The sequence below is a fragment of the Physcomitrium patens genome, chromosome 17 (genome assembly GCF_059467195.1).
Source record: "Physcomitrium patens ecotype Gransden chromosome 17, ASM5946719v1, whole genome shotgun sequence".
Taxonomy (NCBI): Eukaryota; Viridiplantae; Streptophyta; class Bryopsida; order Funariales; family Funariaceae; genus Physcomitrium; species Physcomitrium patens.
The window spans coordinates 9,701,138-9,720,924 of record NC_143426.1 but is presented as its reverse complement, the minus strand read 5'-3'; the positions used below and the strand labels follow the sequence as shown (position 1 = coordinate 9,720,924).

The window sequence follows — 19,787 nt, the reverse complement described above, 5'->3', positions numbered from 1 at the left end:
CTAGGGTTTAGGGTTTTGGGATGATCTGCCCTTTTGTCACCTCAGAGCTACGATGTCTGCAGCTCTACTACCACTACTACTTTGAAAACCTGAAAAAGTTTTGGAGATTCTTGCCAAACGTGTGATCAGCGAGGTTCTTGTCACCGCACGGAACTAGGGTTTAAGGTTTCAGGAGTTTCATTGAAGTGTATTGGAGGGTGCAGTGCAGTAAGTTACGAATTGTTCAGTGCCTGAAGAAACATTCGTGTTTGATCCTCTCGAGATAGTATTGTACAATGCCGCTTAGAGGAAGGAAGCGGAAAGGGTACCCTCAAAAGGAGCAAATCGTCAAAGATTCAGAGGATGCGGAAGAGGAGAGTTTGGGGCAGGATTTCGAAGCAGTGAGAGGGGCGAAAGATGGCGGTGCGGCAGGGGCAGGGAATGGAATTTTTGCAGCCGGGCGGTTTCATGACCTTGGACTCGCGCCTGCTTTGAGCGATCATATTCATGGTTAGAGCAGTTTTTTTATTTTTTTTTATTTTTAGTTTTCTAACGCATTCCTTGCTCAATTGGAGTCGTCAGTTGCTTTCTAGTTGTTGTACCGTATTCCTCTTGTGCCTTTCGTTATGCTGTAGGTTGAAACGTCCTCCATATGTTACGCAGGGCACATGATGTTTCAGTTATCAATTCTAGTTGGTCTCAACATTTTAGGGTGATTACTTGCTTTAGAGACAGCACCAAAAAAATAAAAATTCTATGATGACAATGATTCTGTTTCTCTGATTTGGAGCAGATAAATTGTCTTTTTCGGCGCCAACTTTGATTCAAAAATCAGCTATACCGATAATTCTCTCTGGGCGAGATGTGTATCCACTCACTTGTTTCTTAGTTCATTTGCTCCCTCTGTTGACCTCTAGTACCTTTCGTTATTTCTATCTCGTGATTGACGACTGGTTTCGTGGACAAGACAAGCGTTGGCTTCTTAGATGTCTAGCCTCAACAGTCGTCAATCTGAGATCCCGCCGTGCTTTTATTTGACCGTGTTTTGCAGCGACTTTTATTCTATATCTCTCGTAATTCTTGAGGTTATTGTTGTAGAATGACGTTCAGGCAGAATACTTTCTTGTTGCGAGATGTTTTCATTGACGGGGCCCTACAGATTGGTGAATTCTGGGACTGGATCAGGCAAAACGATGGTGTATCTTGCACCCATCATAAACGCGCTTCAATCATATGAGCCTCGTTTAACTAGAAGTGAAGGCACACTGGGTATGTGAACTCGATTCTCTATTAATAGGATCATTATGAATTGTAATCACAATTCATTGGTAAGTTTGGTTTCGGAAAATGCTGTCCACGTTAGCTGCCAGTCGTCACGACAGTTTTTGACGTGGGTAGACCTAATTTTCTGAGATTGTCAGAGTTACCCAATCCATTATGAAATTATTCAAGTTTCAGAAAATTCTCCGTGAAGAGTGAGGGGAGTCTGACGGATGGGGTTGACAGCGTTGGTGCTTGTGCCAACTCGAGAGCTTTGCTTGCAGGTCTGTGAAGTGGCAGAGAAGGTAGTGCACCGCTTTCATTGGCTAGTTCCTGGCTGTGTAATGGGTGGTGAGAATCGTGGCAAAGAGAAAGCCCGGCTTCGAAAAGGTTGGTATTCACAAGCTGGGGATCATACTACATGATTACACAGCGTTGTATAGTATCTTCATTATAACTTTGTTGCTTGGCACAGAGTAGTGTAATTTTAACAAGCAGCGACTGCAGGTTCCAGTGTATGTAGGTATCCACCGTATTGTATAATCTGTCTGAATAGGATCTCATATATTCAAACTTCTGATTGAACAAGCATGCCCAGGTGTAGGAAATATGTATCAAATTTAATTTAGGCCCAAGAGAAGTAGTCAGTACCTGTAATTTCTTGGTTAGACACTACATTGTCTTCGTTTATGCTGATTTCTGAGGTGGAAAAACTTGATAGGTGTTACAATCTTGGTGGCTACTCCTGGACGGCTGCTGGACCACCTGAAAAATACAGCTTCTTTTCGGCATGATCGTCTGCGTTGGCTCGTCTTTGATGAAGCTGACAGGTACATTTCAGATGCTTTCGCCACTTTACAATGATTCATAAGTTTCTATTGTAGCATTTCGCTTGTAAACTATTCATCACTATGAAATATGTGACTCTTGATCACTGTCTATGGCATATAAGCAATCAGTTTATTTGTAACTCTCTTGAGTAGCAATGACGCAAAGTTCCTTGTATGACATTCCTTACCGCCCTTTTTTCCTTTATCTAAAAAAGAACTTGTCCACAATCCACAATCTCCAGCCAACATTATCAATGGAGTTGCTAATCCAGTTTTGCTGCATTTATGCAGATTGCTTGATTTGGGGTTCGAGAAGGATATTGAAGCTATCTTGGAGGTGCTGGGCTCCAGAGATGATAAGAAAAAAACCCGACAACATATCCTTCTGTCTGCCACTTTGAATGAGCGTGTAGAACAGCTAGCAGCCCTCAGTCTGGTTAATCCAGCCACTATTGGTCTAGATGAAGCAATTTCAGCGGAAATGCCTTCTCTTAGGGAGACGAAGAATGGAGCTGCAATGTCTCAACAAAAATCTCTGATTCATGATAGAAATACGGGAGATACTGGTCCTTCAGATGGATATACGGAGTACAGGATTCCGTCACAGTTGGTTCAAAGTTTTCTTAAAGGTATGCCCGAGCTTAGTATCTTAATTGATTTTACGTCACTCTTTCAAATGCTTAATTTGTAAACTCTTTGCTTGAAGAGATGGGATATAATTGAGGTTATCGGGCATCCAAGAATGCAATGTGCAGTTGACCCTTTGGCTTGGTGGTTGTCTTAATACGAAAATCACATGATACAATTCGTTGATGATTTAAAGTTCATGAATATCATTGAATATCATGAATATCGTGAATATCATTGAATATTTGTTTTTTAGTCTTTAGGGGGGTCTCAAGAGAGCGATATTTATCATGTCTTTTGTGTTTTGCTATGCAGTGCCTTGCAGTCTCCGATTAGTAGCTCTATTAGGTCTTCTTCAACAAAAATCTCGAGGAAATGGTTCTTGTAAGGTATGATAATTTCTCTGGTCTGAAGTTATGATTTGCATAACAATCTTTACCTCTAGGCGTGGGCATCCTCATCTTTGCAGCGTTTTTCTGAAGTCTCTGAGGAAAGATTTGTATAATTGACACACAGAATACTACTTCAATATCTCTATATTTTTATTATTGGTGGTGTGATGGAATCTTCATTTGGTATAATGTAGGATACAGCCACTATATTCGGTATGCACTTTCTTGTTCTTGGTGTTGTGCAATACTACAATGATACTTTTCACTGACCCAAATTTAAGAGAGGCTTTGGTTACTTTTTTCTTTTGTCCACGTGTGCTCAATTGTTATGGAAGTATATATTGAAGTGCATCTTTGTCTTTCACATTCTTATGAGTGCACTTTCTTTGTGTTAAAACAGCTAGTTGTATTTTTCTCCACCTGTGACGCGGTGGACTTCCACTACACAGTTGTGAATGAATTTCAATGGTCTCCGACTCCCTGGAAAGATGGGAGAGAAAACGATGAGAGAAAGCTTCTTAGTTGTGAAGCTTTCCGTCTTCATGGTAGCATGGCTCAGAAAGATCGGACAGAAGCATACAATCAGTTTGGCAAAGCAAGCTCTGCGATCCTTCTTTGCACGGATGTTGCAGCTAGGGGTCTAGACTTTCAAAATGTCTCGGGCATTGTTCAGTATGAACCCCCAGGCGATGCTGCTGAATATGTACACAGGTGAGAGCCGTCTGGAAAGTCTCGCTATGTTGGTAATATTTACATATATATATATATATATATATATATATATACACATAGAGAGAGAGAGAGAGAGAGAGAGAGAGAGAGAGAGAGAGAGAGAGAGAGATTAATTAGGAATAATTTGTGGCCTATAGCGTCATGTATGTACTGCAATAGGATACTTTTTCTTTGTTAAGATTGAACACTATGGTTTGTAGTTTTACAAGTTGATCGACATGTGCAAATCATGCAGGGTTGGGAGGACAGCAAGGCTGGGACAGAAAGGAGAAGCTATTCTTTTTCTACAACCAAGTGAGTCAGAGTACATGGAAGAGTTAAAGAAGCACGGTGTGACATTGCAAGAGCTTTCATTGCCACAACTGTTAGATAGGCTTCAAGAGAGGCGAGGCAAAAAAGATGATTTCTTTTCGGCTGTGGAAATGCATCCTCTCGCAGGCTTGATGCAGAAAGCTCTTGAGGCCTTTGTTGCTGCAAAGGTATCATCCGACTTATTGCCCACTTACTATCAACATATGAGCGTATTGAAAACAAACTTTAGCAATCATTAGTGTTTTGCTGCATAATATCTGATGCTCATTAGGCAAGTCATGTTGATGCAGTAGCTGTAAATGCCTGAGCCACTTTCACTTGTATATTCTTCATTAACTCTTGTTTTTTGCTTTGCCAGCCGGATGCTAGGCTACTCGCTGTAGATTCTTTTCGTTCCTACGTGCGAGCTTACGCTGCTCATCGAGGGGAACTGAAGTCGATTTTCCAGGTGCGGAAGCTTCATCTGGGTCATGTGGCTAAGAGCTTCGGCTTGCGTGATGCACCTTCATTATTTGGCAAGTCTGTGAACAAGCAAAATATGAAGAAGGAAAAAGAGAGGAATGTGAAGAAGCGTTTCAAAAAGAAGAGGCGTCTCACACCTGGAGCTATGGAGGATTAGGCAGTGCTAAGTGCCACTTTACTTCTTGACTGCCGTTTTCATTTTTGCTTTTAGAAGATCCACCTTAGCAATTAACAGAATGGAATTGTCCTTCACGATAGGCGTATTTTAACAAAGTATGTTAATGATCCAGTTTTGCTTGTATTGTGAACGAAGAGTATTTATCCCATGACTTAAGGATGTTAATCATGATGGCGTTGATTGTAAAAGAGTTGTTGTCAGAGGAATCACCCGTAAAGAATTTGAAGCTTTGAATGCCTAAAAGAATTGGTTTATTACTTTTTTCGCTGAAGCCTCATGCATTTGAAGATCCATGTAAAGTTAGCATCCTTCTAAGCCAAGTTCTAAAAATATAGTAATTTCAAATAATAATTTTGAAATTTTTTCTATAAAAGAATAATTTCTCAATTGCAAGACATTTAAACTCTCAAACTTTTTCCAGACATCTTTGTTATGTAGCATGTACAATGCTTTGTTTGCTAGTTCTTCTATTAATTTATATTTCTATGACATGTCTACTAGAAAACTTTTTAAACTAAGAAAATGCTTTATTAGCAAAAGAAATAAGCTTAATTTTTCTTATAACAATATTTGATGCAAAAATAACAATATGACAATTTAGAAATTGAAGTGATGATAAAGAAGCACTTTTATTTTACTAATATTGTTGTTTATGTTGTAAAATAATCCCTTTAAATATAAACCAACACAATTAAATATGAGAAAATATTATAATTTATAAATTAATAATGTATTTAATATACACACAAATCTAATTAGAATATAAGGTTAATTTATTTACATAATAACTTTACATCAACATACATCTAAAACAAATAATAAAAATTATATAAAATAAAAAAAAAAATCCAACTTTAAAATATTAATTTTTTTTATAAGTATTAGTTTTCTACATACCATTAAGGTAATAGTCAAGTTAAATTACCTTGTTTGATAATCTATGAGATAGATCTATATTCAAGTTCTACATTTGTAGATATTTATACTCCAATTTTTTTTCAAAAATATTTCTATCCATGTCTTGCAATTGAGCATGAACTCTTATGATTCCATCTTTATCTACTTTTACTAATGATTGGTAAATTAATGTATCTGATACAAATTCTACATCTTGTTCAAATATGTATTTTTGGCTATTGGCCCATATTTGCAATGTTCTTTCTTTTGACATGCCTTCTAAACACACATCACTACAAAAGAAATAACATATGTCCAAAAACATGTTCTTATCTTTAACTTTCAAATTTCCAAAGCTTATTCTTAATATCTTTTAAACCTTGTAGTTACTATTGTTTTCATCACCATTCAACTCTCTTCCCATTTTCAATTTTTTAAAAGTTTTCTCCCAACATCTCAATCTCTTATTTTCTCTTAAAAATGCTTCTATTAATTTTAGATTCAATGGTCGGCCATTGCAAGTTTTAACAAAAAAATTGCCAACCTCAACAAGTTCATTAGACAGATTTTTGTGGCCACAAGAATAAATGATAAATAGTTTCATACTTGTTTCTTCATCAAGTTCTTTCATATTTATTTAAAAAATTTCTTTACCATAATGCTCTATTATTTTTGAATCTCAAGTTGTTGCAATCAATGCACTACTATTGCTAGCAAATATGTCATCCATATATACAACATCTTCAAGTTGATTTTGATTCTTTACATTGTCAAAAACTAAGATGGTTTTGTTCTCCATCAAGAATAATTTCAATATTTCTTGAACTTCTTTTACATTATTTGGTTTTTATTGAACTTTAAATTTTTCTAAAATATTGCAAGAAGTTGTATTGCAATCACCACTACTTTCAATGCACTCAACAAAATACGAGGTATATATATATATATATATATATATATATATTTATATGTATATCTTTTCTATCAATCAATATAGCCCTTGCAATTGTGTTCTTGTATATTCCATCCATTCCAACAATCTACAATGCCTTCACTTTATTTGCACATTTTTGTCTTATTTGTGATAAATGTTGAGCTCTACTAAATATTTCTTCTTCAATTAAGTTAACCTACATTTAGAAATTTCATCCATAAATCAACAAAAAAATTAGAATGATATATATGTTACATTTGAATATGGTCTTACTAACTTGAGTTCATAATAAGGCATCTAAATATCATTGTAGCATAAAAGAGTGTATACAAGTATAAAATATAATCAATAAAATCAATACAATTAATTCAATACATATCCTCTATAGTTTTTAGTATAAATCTTATCAATAGCAATCTATTACATATTTGCTATTTTTTATTTTTTATTTTTTATTTTGATGAAAATTATTTTTTGATTCCAATATATGCAATACTAACTCTAATTAAAATATTTCTCTTTAGTAAGTTCAATCTATTACAAATATTTGCAAACTTTGGATAATGCAAAGGATTCAACTTCCAACATTCTTGAATAAGTTCTATCAAGTCATCACAATTTGTAAAGAAAGTTAATAATTTGTAAGAAAAGTTTATATTTGATCAACTAGAGATGCTTAGAAGAGGCAGCCTTGAATTCAAAACTCAACATCTATCACTACTATATTTATGTAAAATTAAATATAATACAAAATATAAGTTTGAGGGAAAAAAAAGAAAAAAGAAAAAAGAGAAAAGAAAAACTTTACTCATGTATTTAAATAAAGCATTTGAAATATTTAATGTTTTTTGAAGGATTATAATACATACTAATTAAGAATCAAAATTTTGTGTAAGTGCATCAATAATAATAATAATAATAAATAAATAAATGAATGAAATGCATATTCTACAAAGAATAAGACTGTCAAACTAGAAGACTAGGACAAAAGCATTGTTTGGAGAACCAGCAAAATAAAAATGTATGTATTAGATATTATCTAATAACAATTTCATGTTTGTAGTTGCAAGCATATATAATTTTTCCCCTAAAAACTTAAACATCATACAGAAACCATTTTAATAATGATTTTATTTGATTTGATTTTAAATGTAGAACATTTGTCATAAAATCATCAAACACTAAATCCTATATTAAGAGAAGAAGAAACCTTTTAAATTCATAGTTTTAAGACAACAATTTTGAGATGGCAAAAAGTTATTGAGCTTTAAATGCATAAAGTTGCCCCTTTAATACATTCACATTCATTTGTGTCAGGTATATTAAGTCCAATATATGACAAGTAGGACAAGTTGTATTGTATATTATACAATATAGAACGAAGTTTTCAATGTCCCATATTAAAAGGGCATGATCATACAAGTCCTTAAAACAAAATTGACCTTTTTTTAGTAAAATGTACAACCATGCAATTTACAAATTTAAACATGAGATTTTTCAAAATTAACATAAGTTTTAAAATTCCATAGTAACATAAGTTAACACATGTCCAAGTAACATAAGTTTTAAACTCATACTTGAAGGATTTTATTAATAAATATATATATATATATATATATATGACTTGACAAGTTGGTCTCTGAGAAAAAATTATATTATCATCAGTGATCATTTATAAAAAATAAAAAATATTTTTGGGAATAATTTAACATCACCTGAATAAATGTTCCGGGGCGGGCAGCAGGGGTTGACCGAACCAATGGGGGGTGACCGAGCAACCCTCCGCAAAATAGATGAAATTCATACAAACAACGAATGATTTACGGACATAGACGGATGAATCCGAGGGGTAACATCGGCACCCTAAGGACGTGCACGCGAAGCGAGGGCAACTCGCGAGGCGTTCGCCGGGAAGAGAAGTCGCCGCCGCGACAGAGAAGCAGGCGTGATGGTGGCGATCGGCAACGAACGTGCACCGGCATCTCTCGCTCTCTTTCTCGCTCGCTGGCTCGCTGGTTCGCGTGCTCTGCTTGGGAAGCGCCGGGCGAGGAGATAATCGATACATCCATCCTGGGTGCCCCCGTGACTGCGCTCTGAGCCCCGAGTCCAGACGAGAGCTTCGACGAGCAGCTTTCCCAGAGCCCTGATTTGTAGCCACCCATGAGAAGTGGAGCAGACCAGGTCGCGGAGGAGGACACTAGCGATGTGCGCCTGAATCGGGCCACCCTTGGATCCACCCTTCGATAGCCCGTCCACCTCCTGCCATGGAGCTTGATCGTGCTAAATTCTAACAGCCCCCACCTGCTCCGCCGGAGGCCGCGCCGGGCGCCTGGCGCCGCGGCTGTCTCGCTTTCGGCCCCGATCCCGGAACCCCGCCTCTCCCACGTGATTCCCTTCCGTCGCTCCACTCCCGCCTTGTGTTTGCAATCCTTGCCTTTTTGTTTCTTTAATTATGGCGCTTTTTCGATCCAGTCGTGTTGAATGCCCTTCCTCGGCAATTCAGACTTCTGGTGGCATCTGCACATGGCCAGCACTAGGGAATCGGTTTAGTTGGGTACTGTTGGCAGGGTGCGAGAGAGGGAACGAGGTGCAGGGACGCGGGTCGTGGGTATCGGAAGTGACGACGAGCCAGCGAACTTGGATCTGTGTTGTGGTATTCTGCTGGGGTAGCACTAGAGATGTTCTATCCGATCTAGATCTGCTGGTATTGCTTTTGGTCCTCGAGGAGGAGGGAATGCGACTTGGGCAAAATCGCTAGCGTTGGCAATATAAATCTGCAAATGTGATCGGTTCGGAGTTGACGTTTCGCATATCGGGCTGGAGAATGTTTTGCAAAGAATGACGGCGGTGGTTACCGCAACTAGGGAGTGGAACATCCAATGTGCTTGGAACAGGTTAGTTGTTGTATGGGTGATTGTGGCTTCGAATTAGTTTATGCAACGAACTTTTCCTTCCCTTCTGTAATCATATAAGGACATAAGTGGATCTGTTGTTGTCCAATGTCGATTTAGTTTCGTGTTGCATTCTGGTTTTGTCTGGCTGTTATATAAATCGATACATTTTTTCAGTCTCGTTGGATGGACTGCTGTGTTGTGTTTTAATGGCTTGGGGTTGGAGCGTAGTTTCTACTCTCCACACAGCTTTTACTGACTTGCTCCAAAACAAGAGCCAGAACCATAAGTTAATCCGTATCTATAGAGTTTTGCTTTATATGATTTTCCCGAATCGAGTGCAGAAACAATGCTGTGCTTGATTCCACTGAATCGTGTTTGAGACTTTCGTGACGGAAAGTGCCGGTCAAAGTCAGTGATGATGTGCTGTGTCTGGACGTGCCTGTTTTCTTGCGCTATAGCCGATAGATTGTACTTTGTTTGTTGATCGTCTTGGACTCGGCACTTTTTTCAGCTCTACTCTGTCGGGATTCAGAGATTCTGTACTCCGGCATTGGGGTCGACTTCGAATCCTTAAAAATACGAAACGCTGGGATGAAACTGAATGATTTGGTTTTCTTTTGATGATACATCGCGGCGTCAATTATCGAAAGTAATCGGAATTGACTCGTTGGGAAAAAAACGACTGTTCGGTCTGCAGATGCAAGAGATGACAGTCTGGCAGTTCCATTTAGAATCCTTCGAAACTTATGGACCTGTCCTAATTACATTTTACATGTACTTTTGGCAGGATCTAATTTTCTAGCTTCTCAACCGAAACGAAAGGAATTTCTGGAAATGCACAAAAATTCGAGTTCGAATTTTCCAGTTGGGATTTAATCAGTCGAGCCAGCATCTGGCTTTTTCCACCATGGGAGCAGAACTCCTCTCAAAAGTAGAGAATAGCCCTGTATCTCAAATTCGTAAACCAGAGAATGTTGAAGTTTTGGATGTGTCCCTGTTAGACAAGCCGATGAAGGAGGTATCAGATTTCGGTGACACCATTGGCAGTCCGGACTCGGTATTGAGCGCAAGGCCACAGGAGAAAATAAGCGAAATTTCGAGTGGCTTCGAACCCATGAATGATGCAGAATCCTTCACTTTCGACACTCCCGGAATTACCACTAGAAATGGAGATTTCGGTGCCGAAAAGGCTGCAGACCTAGATGTTCATGCTGGAGAGAAGATATATTCAATTGATCCCACTGGTGTTGCACCAAAGGAGGCTCTATTTCCGGCTACTGTTGTCAATTCTGATAAGCCTGAGGATATTTCCGGCGAGAATCGTAATGCTCTAGAAGCTGTGCCTTCAATGTCGCTAGATTCATCTGCCAAGGCCAGTATTGCTAATGAGATTCAGGAGATGGAGGAGATAAGCCTTGAAGAAGATCGAGGGCAGAGTACGCCTGTTGAGAAAGGGGTTGTAACATCTGAGTCACAGCTTGGAATGAATAAAATGGGCACTTCATCTGAACAGGTGGTTCTCCCTAAAAAGTCTGTGTTGCAACTGGTAAAAAATTGGTCAAATACAGATGATTCTGATGCTGCTGGGGGAGGCACCAAGCCGATAGCCACGGTTGTCAAAACAAAGCAGATTGCTTCACTTCTGAAAGCTAAGGCTGATGACTCTGCAGCTGGGGGAGGTGTCATGAAAATTTCTTCACTTTTGAAAGCCAAGACTGATGACTCTCCGCCTGGGAGAGGCGTTATGAAAATTGCTTCACTTTTAAAAGCCAGGACTGATGACACCGCGGCTGGGGCAAGCGTCAAGCAAGTTGCTACGGTTCTGAAACCCAAGACCGAGGACTCTGCAGCTGGAGGGCTCGTGAAGCAGTTGGCTACAGCTTTGACTGGAAAGGTCGATGAAACTGCGACTGTGGGAATCTTCAGTTCTAATCCCACAGCCACGACAGTCCAGACAAATGACTCCGATGTGGATGAGGGAGGTAGCACCCCTGATCCCACAGTTACGAAAGTCCAGACTAATGACGCCGATGTGGACGAGGGAGGCAGCACCCACAGTACTACGACTGTGAAAACTACTACTGATGATTCTAATGCAACTGCAGGAGTCAGCAAGCAGACTGCTACAGTTCTGGAAGAGAAACATGTAGCGGAACCGCAATCGAGCACAGTCGACTCAGAAGTTGGTGAGGAGAGCACAATCGAGTCAAAAGTCAGTGAGGAGAACACTGTCGAGTCAAAAGTCGGTGAGGAGAGCGTAAAGGTGGACCCTCCGGTTTCCCTTGAAGCTCCTGCAGCCGAGTCGCAATCGGCTGTAGTAGAGGCCTCGGTAGCCGAATTGCAAGTCAAGACCGAAGTGGCTAAACCTGTTGAGAGGCCGGAGCGCGACGATAAATTCGCGAGCGCAATTGAATCTCTTCCGACTTCAAGATTTGCAAGAGGCGAGTTTTTTTATATGTTATTTGAACTGCATGGTCCTTCATGACGCTGCCCTTTGTCACGATAGCATGGAATTAATTATGTATAAGCATCACCCTTTATGTCTAGCCGCGCAATCGAGTAACGGATTGGATGTCATACCACACGAAGTTAATTTAATCTGTATTCCCAATATTGAGGCTCACGGGTTCTTTGTTTGTTTTTCAGCGGCGGAGATTTTGGAAGCATCTGAGCCTTCAACTCCTCCTACACCTGAAAGAGCTGGATCGTCAGTGATTAGGCTTACAAGACAAATGTCGCGGGTGTCAACAGGGATGGGGCCCATGTCTCCAAGGTTCGAGCTCCGTGCAGCCAAGGAAATCCAAGACCTGCAGGAAAAAGTGAAAAATTTGGAAGAAGAACTGAGAAGAAAGTCCGCGGCGTTCGAAACCCAAAGCATTAACTACAAGGAGAAGGAGAGCGAATTGCTGAACAAGATCGAATGCTTGGAGCTTGCGAATGAGCAACTGCTTCAAGGTGGGAACGACTCTAGCATCCAACTGCAAATGGAACTGACACGCCTGCAGCGACAAAATTCCGTCCTTCAGCTCCGCGAGCGTGAGCTGCAGTTTCAGATCAACACGCAAGAAATGATCAAGTCCCAGATGCTGGACAACAGGCCTGCTAAAGCGGAGGCAACCAACCCGGTCAACGAGCTGGAGTCCAAAGTCGCCATCCTGGAATCCAAACTCGCGGAAGCCGTCGAGGTGAGCAACATGTACAAAATCCAGCTCCACGAGGCTTTCACCCGGCAAAAATCCGTGCAGTCCGCTGCACTGCTGAACCTGGGCGACGGTGAAGACGTCCTGAAAGAGCTGCAGCGGTTGAGGAAACAGACGAAAGAGCAGGAAGCTGAGCTTGTGGACTTGCAGGACCGGTTCTTCATCACAACCGTGCGCCTAGCCGAGGCTGCAGCTCACAAAGAAGAGCTCCTCTCCAAACTGAAGAGGATACAAGGCGTACGGTAGTTCCTTCCCATCAGTTTTTTCCACGGGATTTGCCACACCGAAGGTGGGTACATGATTTACCATCATCCTTGTCATATTAGTGCCCAGAAAGCTCATATGCATTACATGTGTTAGCCACAGACAAATCTATAAGCTCCGGCGGCGAATCCAGCGCTGTAACTAGGCGGCGCCGTGTGTAACCTCCGCAACAAAGCGCTAGTGTAAGCAAGCTCCACAACTAGTGAGCACTAGACAGATCTGTCTCGCCGAGCTTTACTCGGTGTTGCAATTGTCACTAAATCACTGTCTTCCTCGTCGAAGGATCAGTCGATCAGTCGAAGCATCCCCACTGCTCTCGATGCAGCTGTCGGTGGAGCCACTCTTCACCATTTTGATGTTGTTTCTTCACATCCGATCAGCCTTTTTCTAGTCCTGATTCCCTTTTGTTCCATCCGAGTTGTAATAGTGCATTCTTTTTTGTTAAGTCTAGGGTAGCCAGTTTAGTTCCAGTGGTGATCATTAATACAAGTGAAATGTCGAAATGCACGATGTCACTCTATTTCTTTTTCGATTTCTTTTGCTCTGTAAACTTCTCATGTAATTTATTTTCCAATCAAATTGAGATTGAAGTGGAGCAGAAAGAGTCTGTAATGAATGCATGCGTAGGGGAGAAAGTGTGATAAAATTATCATAGCTGCTGTTGTAAGTGTAATTAATATACACATCACAGGTATATATTAATATACACATCACAGGTGTGGATTGTTCAGCCCGTTCTTAAAATGTGGTTGAAATGGTTAACTGCAGTTACACAATTCGTAACACGCAGATCCCTGTGACTTGGCACAGAGAGAGTATTCTGGTTGTTTTTACTTACCTGTGACCTCGAACTGGGTGTTATGAACTAAAATGATCGGACTGCGTATAAATGCCCGCCAAACCCCTCAAGTTTCTCATTTACCGCCATACAGGGTGCATCATTGTGCTAGTGTGATCAAACAAACCCTTTCGCTGCACACGCTGAGTCGTGGTATACCTTTGCATGACTTTTATGTTAATATGATCGTTCTTGTTCGAATTGGTTGGCACAATACTTTAGGATAGACAACAAATCTTCCGTGGGCAAGTATGGCAATACCCCAATCCACGGAAGAATGTTATTCCCCATTTTACCCCATGTACGAGTTGTTTACCATCGACGAAGCATCACTAGGGTGGCAATGGAATTCTAGCCAGGTCATTCAATGTGGTTTCTCATGTTTCGACCACTTTGACTTCATCATGAGATCCCCGCCGCCAGAAACACCTCCACAACTGGCGGCACCATTACACCACCTTCTGGGGCATTGCCACAGTACGCATCCAATTGTAAAAAATACTGAAGCAAATACCGTCCACTCAACATTCCTCCAAGGCTGCGAAGACAGCCTCGCGACAAGGGAGCTCCATTACAATAGACTCATTGTGGAGGTGAAATGGTTAACATGAACGCCTTTCTGAAGTTTCATGTTCAGAGCTTTCCGAGACAAACCAGCACAATCAAGCCACAGGACCTAACATGACATGGAATTGGGCTCAAAAAAAAGATGTGTGAAATCACATCAATTCCACATTGGATCGAATCAAAAGGGTCTAGATCAACTAGATCTTTGTCAATGAGGCAAACTTATCGCCTTCACTGACTTGTCCAATCGCTGAAGAGGCCGCGATTAAAGACGGAGTCTGGCAGTTTTCACAAGACTGTTTATAATACCATCACAAGATTTGTCTGTAAATAGTCCAACCATTGGGATTTGGGTTTTGGAGTTGCCATGTTGATATGAGTTGTGTGGGTGTAAATATTTTCATTTTATGAGTAATAGTTCCATATATAGAACGGCATTCATGAGATTTAGTCTTCTGTAGTTCTTGTTGAATATATTTTATGTCAAATAAAATATATATTTTTTGTATTTCTGACATCTGAAGAGTGATATAAATAATAAAATAAATATAAAATTAATATCAATTTTTATGTGTGATCAATTCACATATCACAGATGTAGATTGTTCAGCCCATTCATAAAATGTGGTTGAAAGGGTTGAATCATCAACAATAAGTTTTAGAATGGTTTTCAAATATATTATTATATTATTGCTTTGGATCATTTTTACTTCTTACGCATTGAATCTTAAATGGTTAGTTATTAAATTATTTGACTTTAAGAAAAAAATATTAGATATATTTGAAGATGCTTGTTTCTTTAGAAGTGAAAGATACTCTCTTTTCTAGTTGCATTAATTTACAATTAATTTGAGGTATTCTTTCAATTATAAAATTGATGCTATATGTAATATGTGTACAAGTTATATTTCATATTTTAGAAAATAATAATTGCAATGCATTTTCTATGATGCTAATATTGAAGAATAAGAAATTTGAAGTTACAATATATAGTATTAGTAAGGTTGTACACAAAGAGAGTATGAAATAAGATAACTCTCACTTCCATCACCCATTACTTATAGGTGGTGGTTGCTACCGTTATAAGCAATTTCTATTCTTTGATGAATATATCCATCCAACATTTTACCAAAACTATCTATTGATATTTTATCTATTATAAAGATATGTTTTTAGTATATTTTGTATATCTTTAAAATCTTTTATTCATTCATCTACCTTGTCTCTTAGTCTTTTTATATATCAAGAGTTAATTCTTTGACTATTAGCAATTTACATAAGATAATATCTTCTATAAGGTAATTTTTTCTATTTTTATTTTTACTTATTTGTTTTAATACTCCTACTTTGTTATTGATCAAAGGCTTTCAATCCTAATACCTTTGTCAATATGTGATGTCTATCTTTTAGTAACACCTTTTTCAAAAAATCAAGAAGCATGTCTTTTATTGCATAGTATTTTATATCAATTACTTCTATTTCAATCTTCTTTTTTATGAAGTGATGTTAAGTGTCAATGTGCTTGATCATTAAATAATGCTTTAGATTCTTTGTAAATACAAGACATCCTTAAATGTCACACTCCAATCAAGTTGCTTCCATTTGCACTATTTCAATGTCCTTCAAAAATTGTATTAGCCATATTACCTCAATTACATTATACCTTGTTGTTATGTACTTCGCATCTATTATTGACCTTGCAATTGTTGGTTGTTTCTTGGAATTCCATGAAATAGCTTCCATTCCAACAAAAAAATACATATCTTATTATTGACCTTCTATCATTTGCATCTTTAGCTCAATTCACATCACAATAACCATGCAAAATAATGTTATTACATCTAAGGCATAATTTGAAGTATAAAGTGCTATTTAAATACATCATAATTCTTTTGATAGTTATCCAATAAATTGATCTATCCTTTGACATGCATTGGCTGATAACACTCACTCTATATGTAAGATCTATCCTTGTGCCAACCATTGTATATATAAGTAAGCTTGTTGATATTTTGCATAGAATACCTTATATTTGATTTTCAACTTCAACAAATTCTTCATTTGTAAGCTTCACCAACTTCAAATTGGTCTCTAAAGATGTTCCAATAGGCTTATATTCCTTTATATTGAATCTTTTCAACATCTCTTTAATGTACATGCTTTGATTCATTGTAATGATCTTTTTAGCACAATTTTTCAAAAAATCTACTCTTAAATAATAGTGAAGCTCTTCCAAATTATTCATTTCATACTCTTTTTTAAACTTTGTTTTTAACTAATCTATCATCTTTATGATATTGATTAAAATGATCAAATTATCATCTTAGAGGATGATAATTAATATAAAGTCATTTGATTGCATGACATATATGGAATGATCAGCTTCACTTTTTACAAATCCTTCATTTATAGAGAATGTGTCAATACATTGGTACCATGCCTTTGGTAATTGCTTAAGCCCATACAAGGATTTTTTCAACTTACAAATAAGATGTGTGCATTTATTAACAAATCTTTGAGGTTGATCCATGTAGATGTCTTCTTTTATATTTCTATTCAAGAAAGCTATCTTTACATCTATTTGATGCATTTCCAAGTCTATTACTATCTCAATTGCGACAATAGTTTTAATAATGGTAAATTTGGCCATAGAAGCAAATGTTTTATTGAAATCAATACCAACAACTTGTGAGTAGCTTTTGGCAAGCAATCTAGCCTTGTATCTCAAAATATTATCCATTATATCTCTCTTATTTCTAAACACCCATTCACAATCAATTGAAGATCAATTTGATAGAAATCGAATCAATTTCAATGTTTTATTGTCTATGAGTGATTTCTACTCTTTTTCCACATCATTTTTTCTTTTCATGGTAATTGACGACTTCATTGCATTACATAAACTCAATAGATCAATAAAGACTACAATGTTGATATATTTTTTTATTTACTTGAGGAAATATGTGATTCTTCCACTATTTACCAAGTTATTTTTTATCTCTCAAAGGATATTTCTTTTCATTTGATGAAGATTCACATTCATACATTCTAAAGTTTCTTGCAAGCTTCTTATCTTTTATAGCTTATTTCTTCATATTTAGTGGTTAATACTCCTCATCATCAACATCATCAACATCTTCAACATCTTAAATGTCTTCATTGCTAATTCTAGAAATTGTAGACATACTTTGATCTACCTTCATTGGCTTTTTATTTTGATTAATATCTCTACTACCTTCATTTTCATAATTATTTTATTTTATTTTTATTAGAATTGAAGATGTTTCCACAAACATATTATTACTCCTACTTAGACACATCTCTAAGTACTTAGAAATACTCTTATATTTCAAAAACTCTACATCACAATTCTTGATGATTTTCTTGATTTCTAAATATATTAATTTATATGCTTTAATACCTTTATAATATCCAATAAACATACATTTTTAAACTTTTGCATTAAATTTGGACCTCATATAATTGGATACTTTACTACAAATAATGCATCCAAAAATCCTCATATATAAAATACAAGGTTTTTTGCTATCCTAAGCTTCTCATAGAGTCATTAATTTGAATGCACTTTTAGGATTTATATTTTTTATATATACTACAATAACTATGACTTCTATTCAATATTCATGCCTAAGATTTTGTGCATAAAGCATACTCCTTGTCATTTTCACAATGGTAAAAATTGTTCTTTTATAAATTTTATTTTATTGTGGAATGTAAAGAGTAGAGATTTGTTTTGCAATACCTTGAATCTTCAAAAATCCATCAAAATACTTTGGTATATATTCACTTCCATTGTTCATGCACAATACCTTGATCTTGTACTCACATTGCTTCTTTATAAGTACCTTAAATTCTTTAAATCTTAAAAAACATTCATTCTTTGCTTTAAGGATGTAAATCCATACCTTTCTTTGAAAATCATCAATAAATATAATAAAGTACATTGATCTTCTAATTGATGGCATCCTTATTGGCCTACAAACATCAAAGTATATAATTTCTAATAATTTACTAATATGTTTTGTAATTTCATTTAAAAAAATATATATTTTTTGTTTGCCTTGTATACAACCTTTACAAGTAAGTGGCATGGCATTGTGGTTGAATTGACTAAGATCTAAGCCACTTATTATGGATTGGAGCTCCTTCATGATTTTGGCATTCAAATCACAAAGTTGTTAATGTCAAATTTCAAACTTGTCTTCATTTTTTGGAAACTCAACAAATATAATTACTTCAATTTTATTGACCTTATTACAATTTATGAAGTAGAGGTTCCCATTTCTAAGACCTTTGGCAACATATTGTTTATCCAATCTCTTCACAAAACATCCATTCATGTCAAATTGAACCTTACAACCATATAAAATAAATTTATTCATTGAAAGAAGGTTCTTCTTCATCTTTGGCATATATAAGACTTCTTTCAATCCCATCTTCTTGATTTGGTCCTTTATTACAATCTATACTACAATAGAATCAATTTCAATGGCTTGTATCATGCTAATATTTCCAAGCCAAACTTTTGTTATTGAAACTACCTTATAAGTATCAAATGAACACTTATATGGTGTCTTGTGCTTAGTAGCATCCAAATCTATAATCTACTTAGACATTTAGTCATAGAGGCTCTTTTAATTGCCATGAAAGCATAGTCATCTCCATTAAAATTATCATAAATATTTTTTGTATTCTTTCTATCTCCTTTCTTAGCTTTGTGGCAATTTCTTACAAAGTGACTTGATTTTTTATAAATATAGGAAATTATTTTTATATTAATTTTAAAATTATCATATTATTAATAATAGCTACTTTTGTCTTGTCATGAAAATAAATCCAAATCATCACTTTGAAGTTTTTTTTTTTTTTTTTTTTTTTTTTTTTTTTTGATCACTTCATGAGCTAATTTTGATATTACATAATTCATGGTAAGTTCCTTCATGTTGATAGATTCCAATGCTACAATGAGGTAGTTGTAAGACTCTAAAAGACTTATTAGCAATGACAATATAATGTCCTTATTATCAATTAGCTTATCAATAACTACTAATTAATTTACAAGTAATTTTATCTTGTTGTTATGAGCTATGACATCATTTGTTTCTTTTATATTTATTGTTAAGAACTTCTTTGTCTATATAATATTGATAAGGTTTCTACTTTCATAGATGTTACAAAGAATCTTCTATGCTTTTGTTAGTCCATTATAAGAAATTATATGTATAAAATTGGCATCATTAGGATATTTTGCAATCAACCTAAAAGCCTTTCTTTTATGACATTTGTACTTCTTCTTCACCTTGACATCAACATTGTTGCTTAGAAGCTTTTTACTTTCATCAATAATGTTCCAAAGGTCCAATGGAGCCAATAAAATTTTATTGTTTTCTTCTAGTAGTA

At 36.7% G+C, this 19,787-nt stretch overlaps 2 protein-coding genes across 2 annotated transcripts; both read left to right on the top strand.

Moving 5' to 3' along the window:
* The first annotated feature begins 59 nt into the window (after positions 1–59).
* On the top strand, positions 60–4,960 carry LOC112294624 (DEAD-box ATP-dependent RNA helicase 17). Its single transcript, XM_024545300.3, has 10 exons — positions 60–489; positions 773–845; positions 1,139–1,248; positions 1,486–1,629; positions 1,961–2,069; positions 2,361–2,698; positions 3,012–3,085; positions 3,489–3,799; positions 4,056–4,299; positions 4,491–4,960. The coding sequence occupies exons 1-10, from the start codon at positions 276–278 to the stop codon at positions 4,749–4,751; spliced, it is 1,878 nt and encodes a 625-aa protein (XP_024401068.1). The 5' UTR covers positions 60–275; the 3' UTR covers positions 4,752–4,960.
* A 4,398-nt stretch (positions 4,961–9,358) lies between these two features.
* On the top strand, positions 9,359–13,563 carry LOC112294823 (uncharacterized). The gene is made up of 3 exons (XM_024545707.3): positions 9,359–9,497; positions 10,285–11,938; positions 12,144–13,563. Exons 2-3 carry the CDS (start codon positions 10,405–10,407, stop codon positions 12,941–12,943), a joined length of 2,334 nt encoding a protein of 777 aa, XP_024401475.1. The 5' UTR covers positions 9,359–9,497; positions 10,285–10,404; the 3' UTR covers positions 12,944–13,563.
* Positions 13,564–19,787: the final 6,224 nt, after the last annotated feature.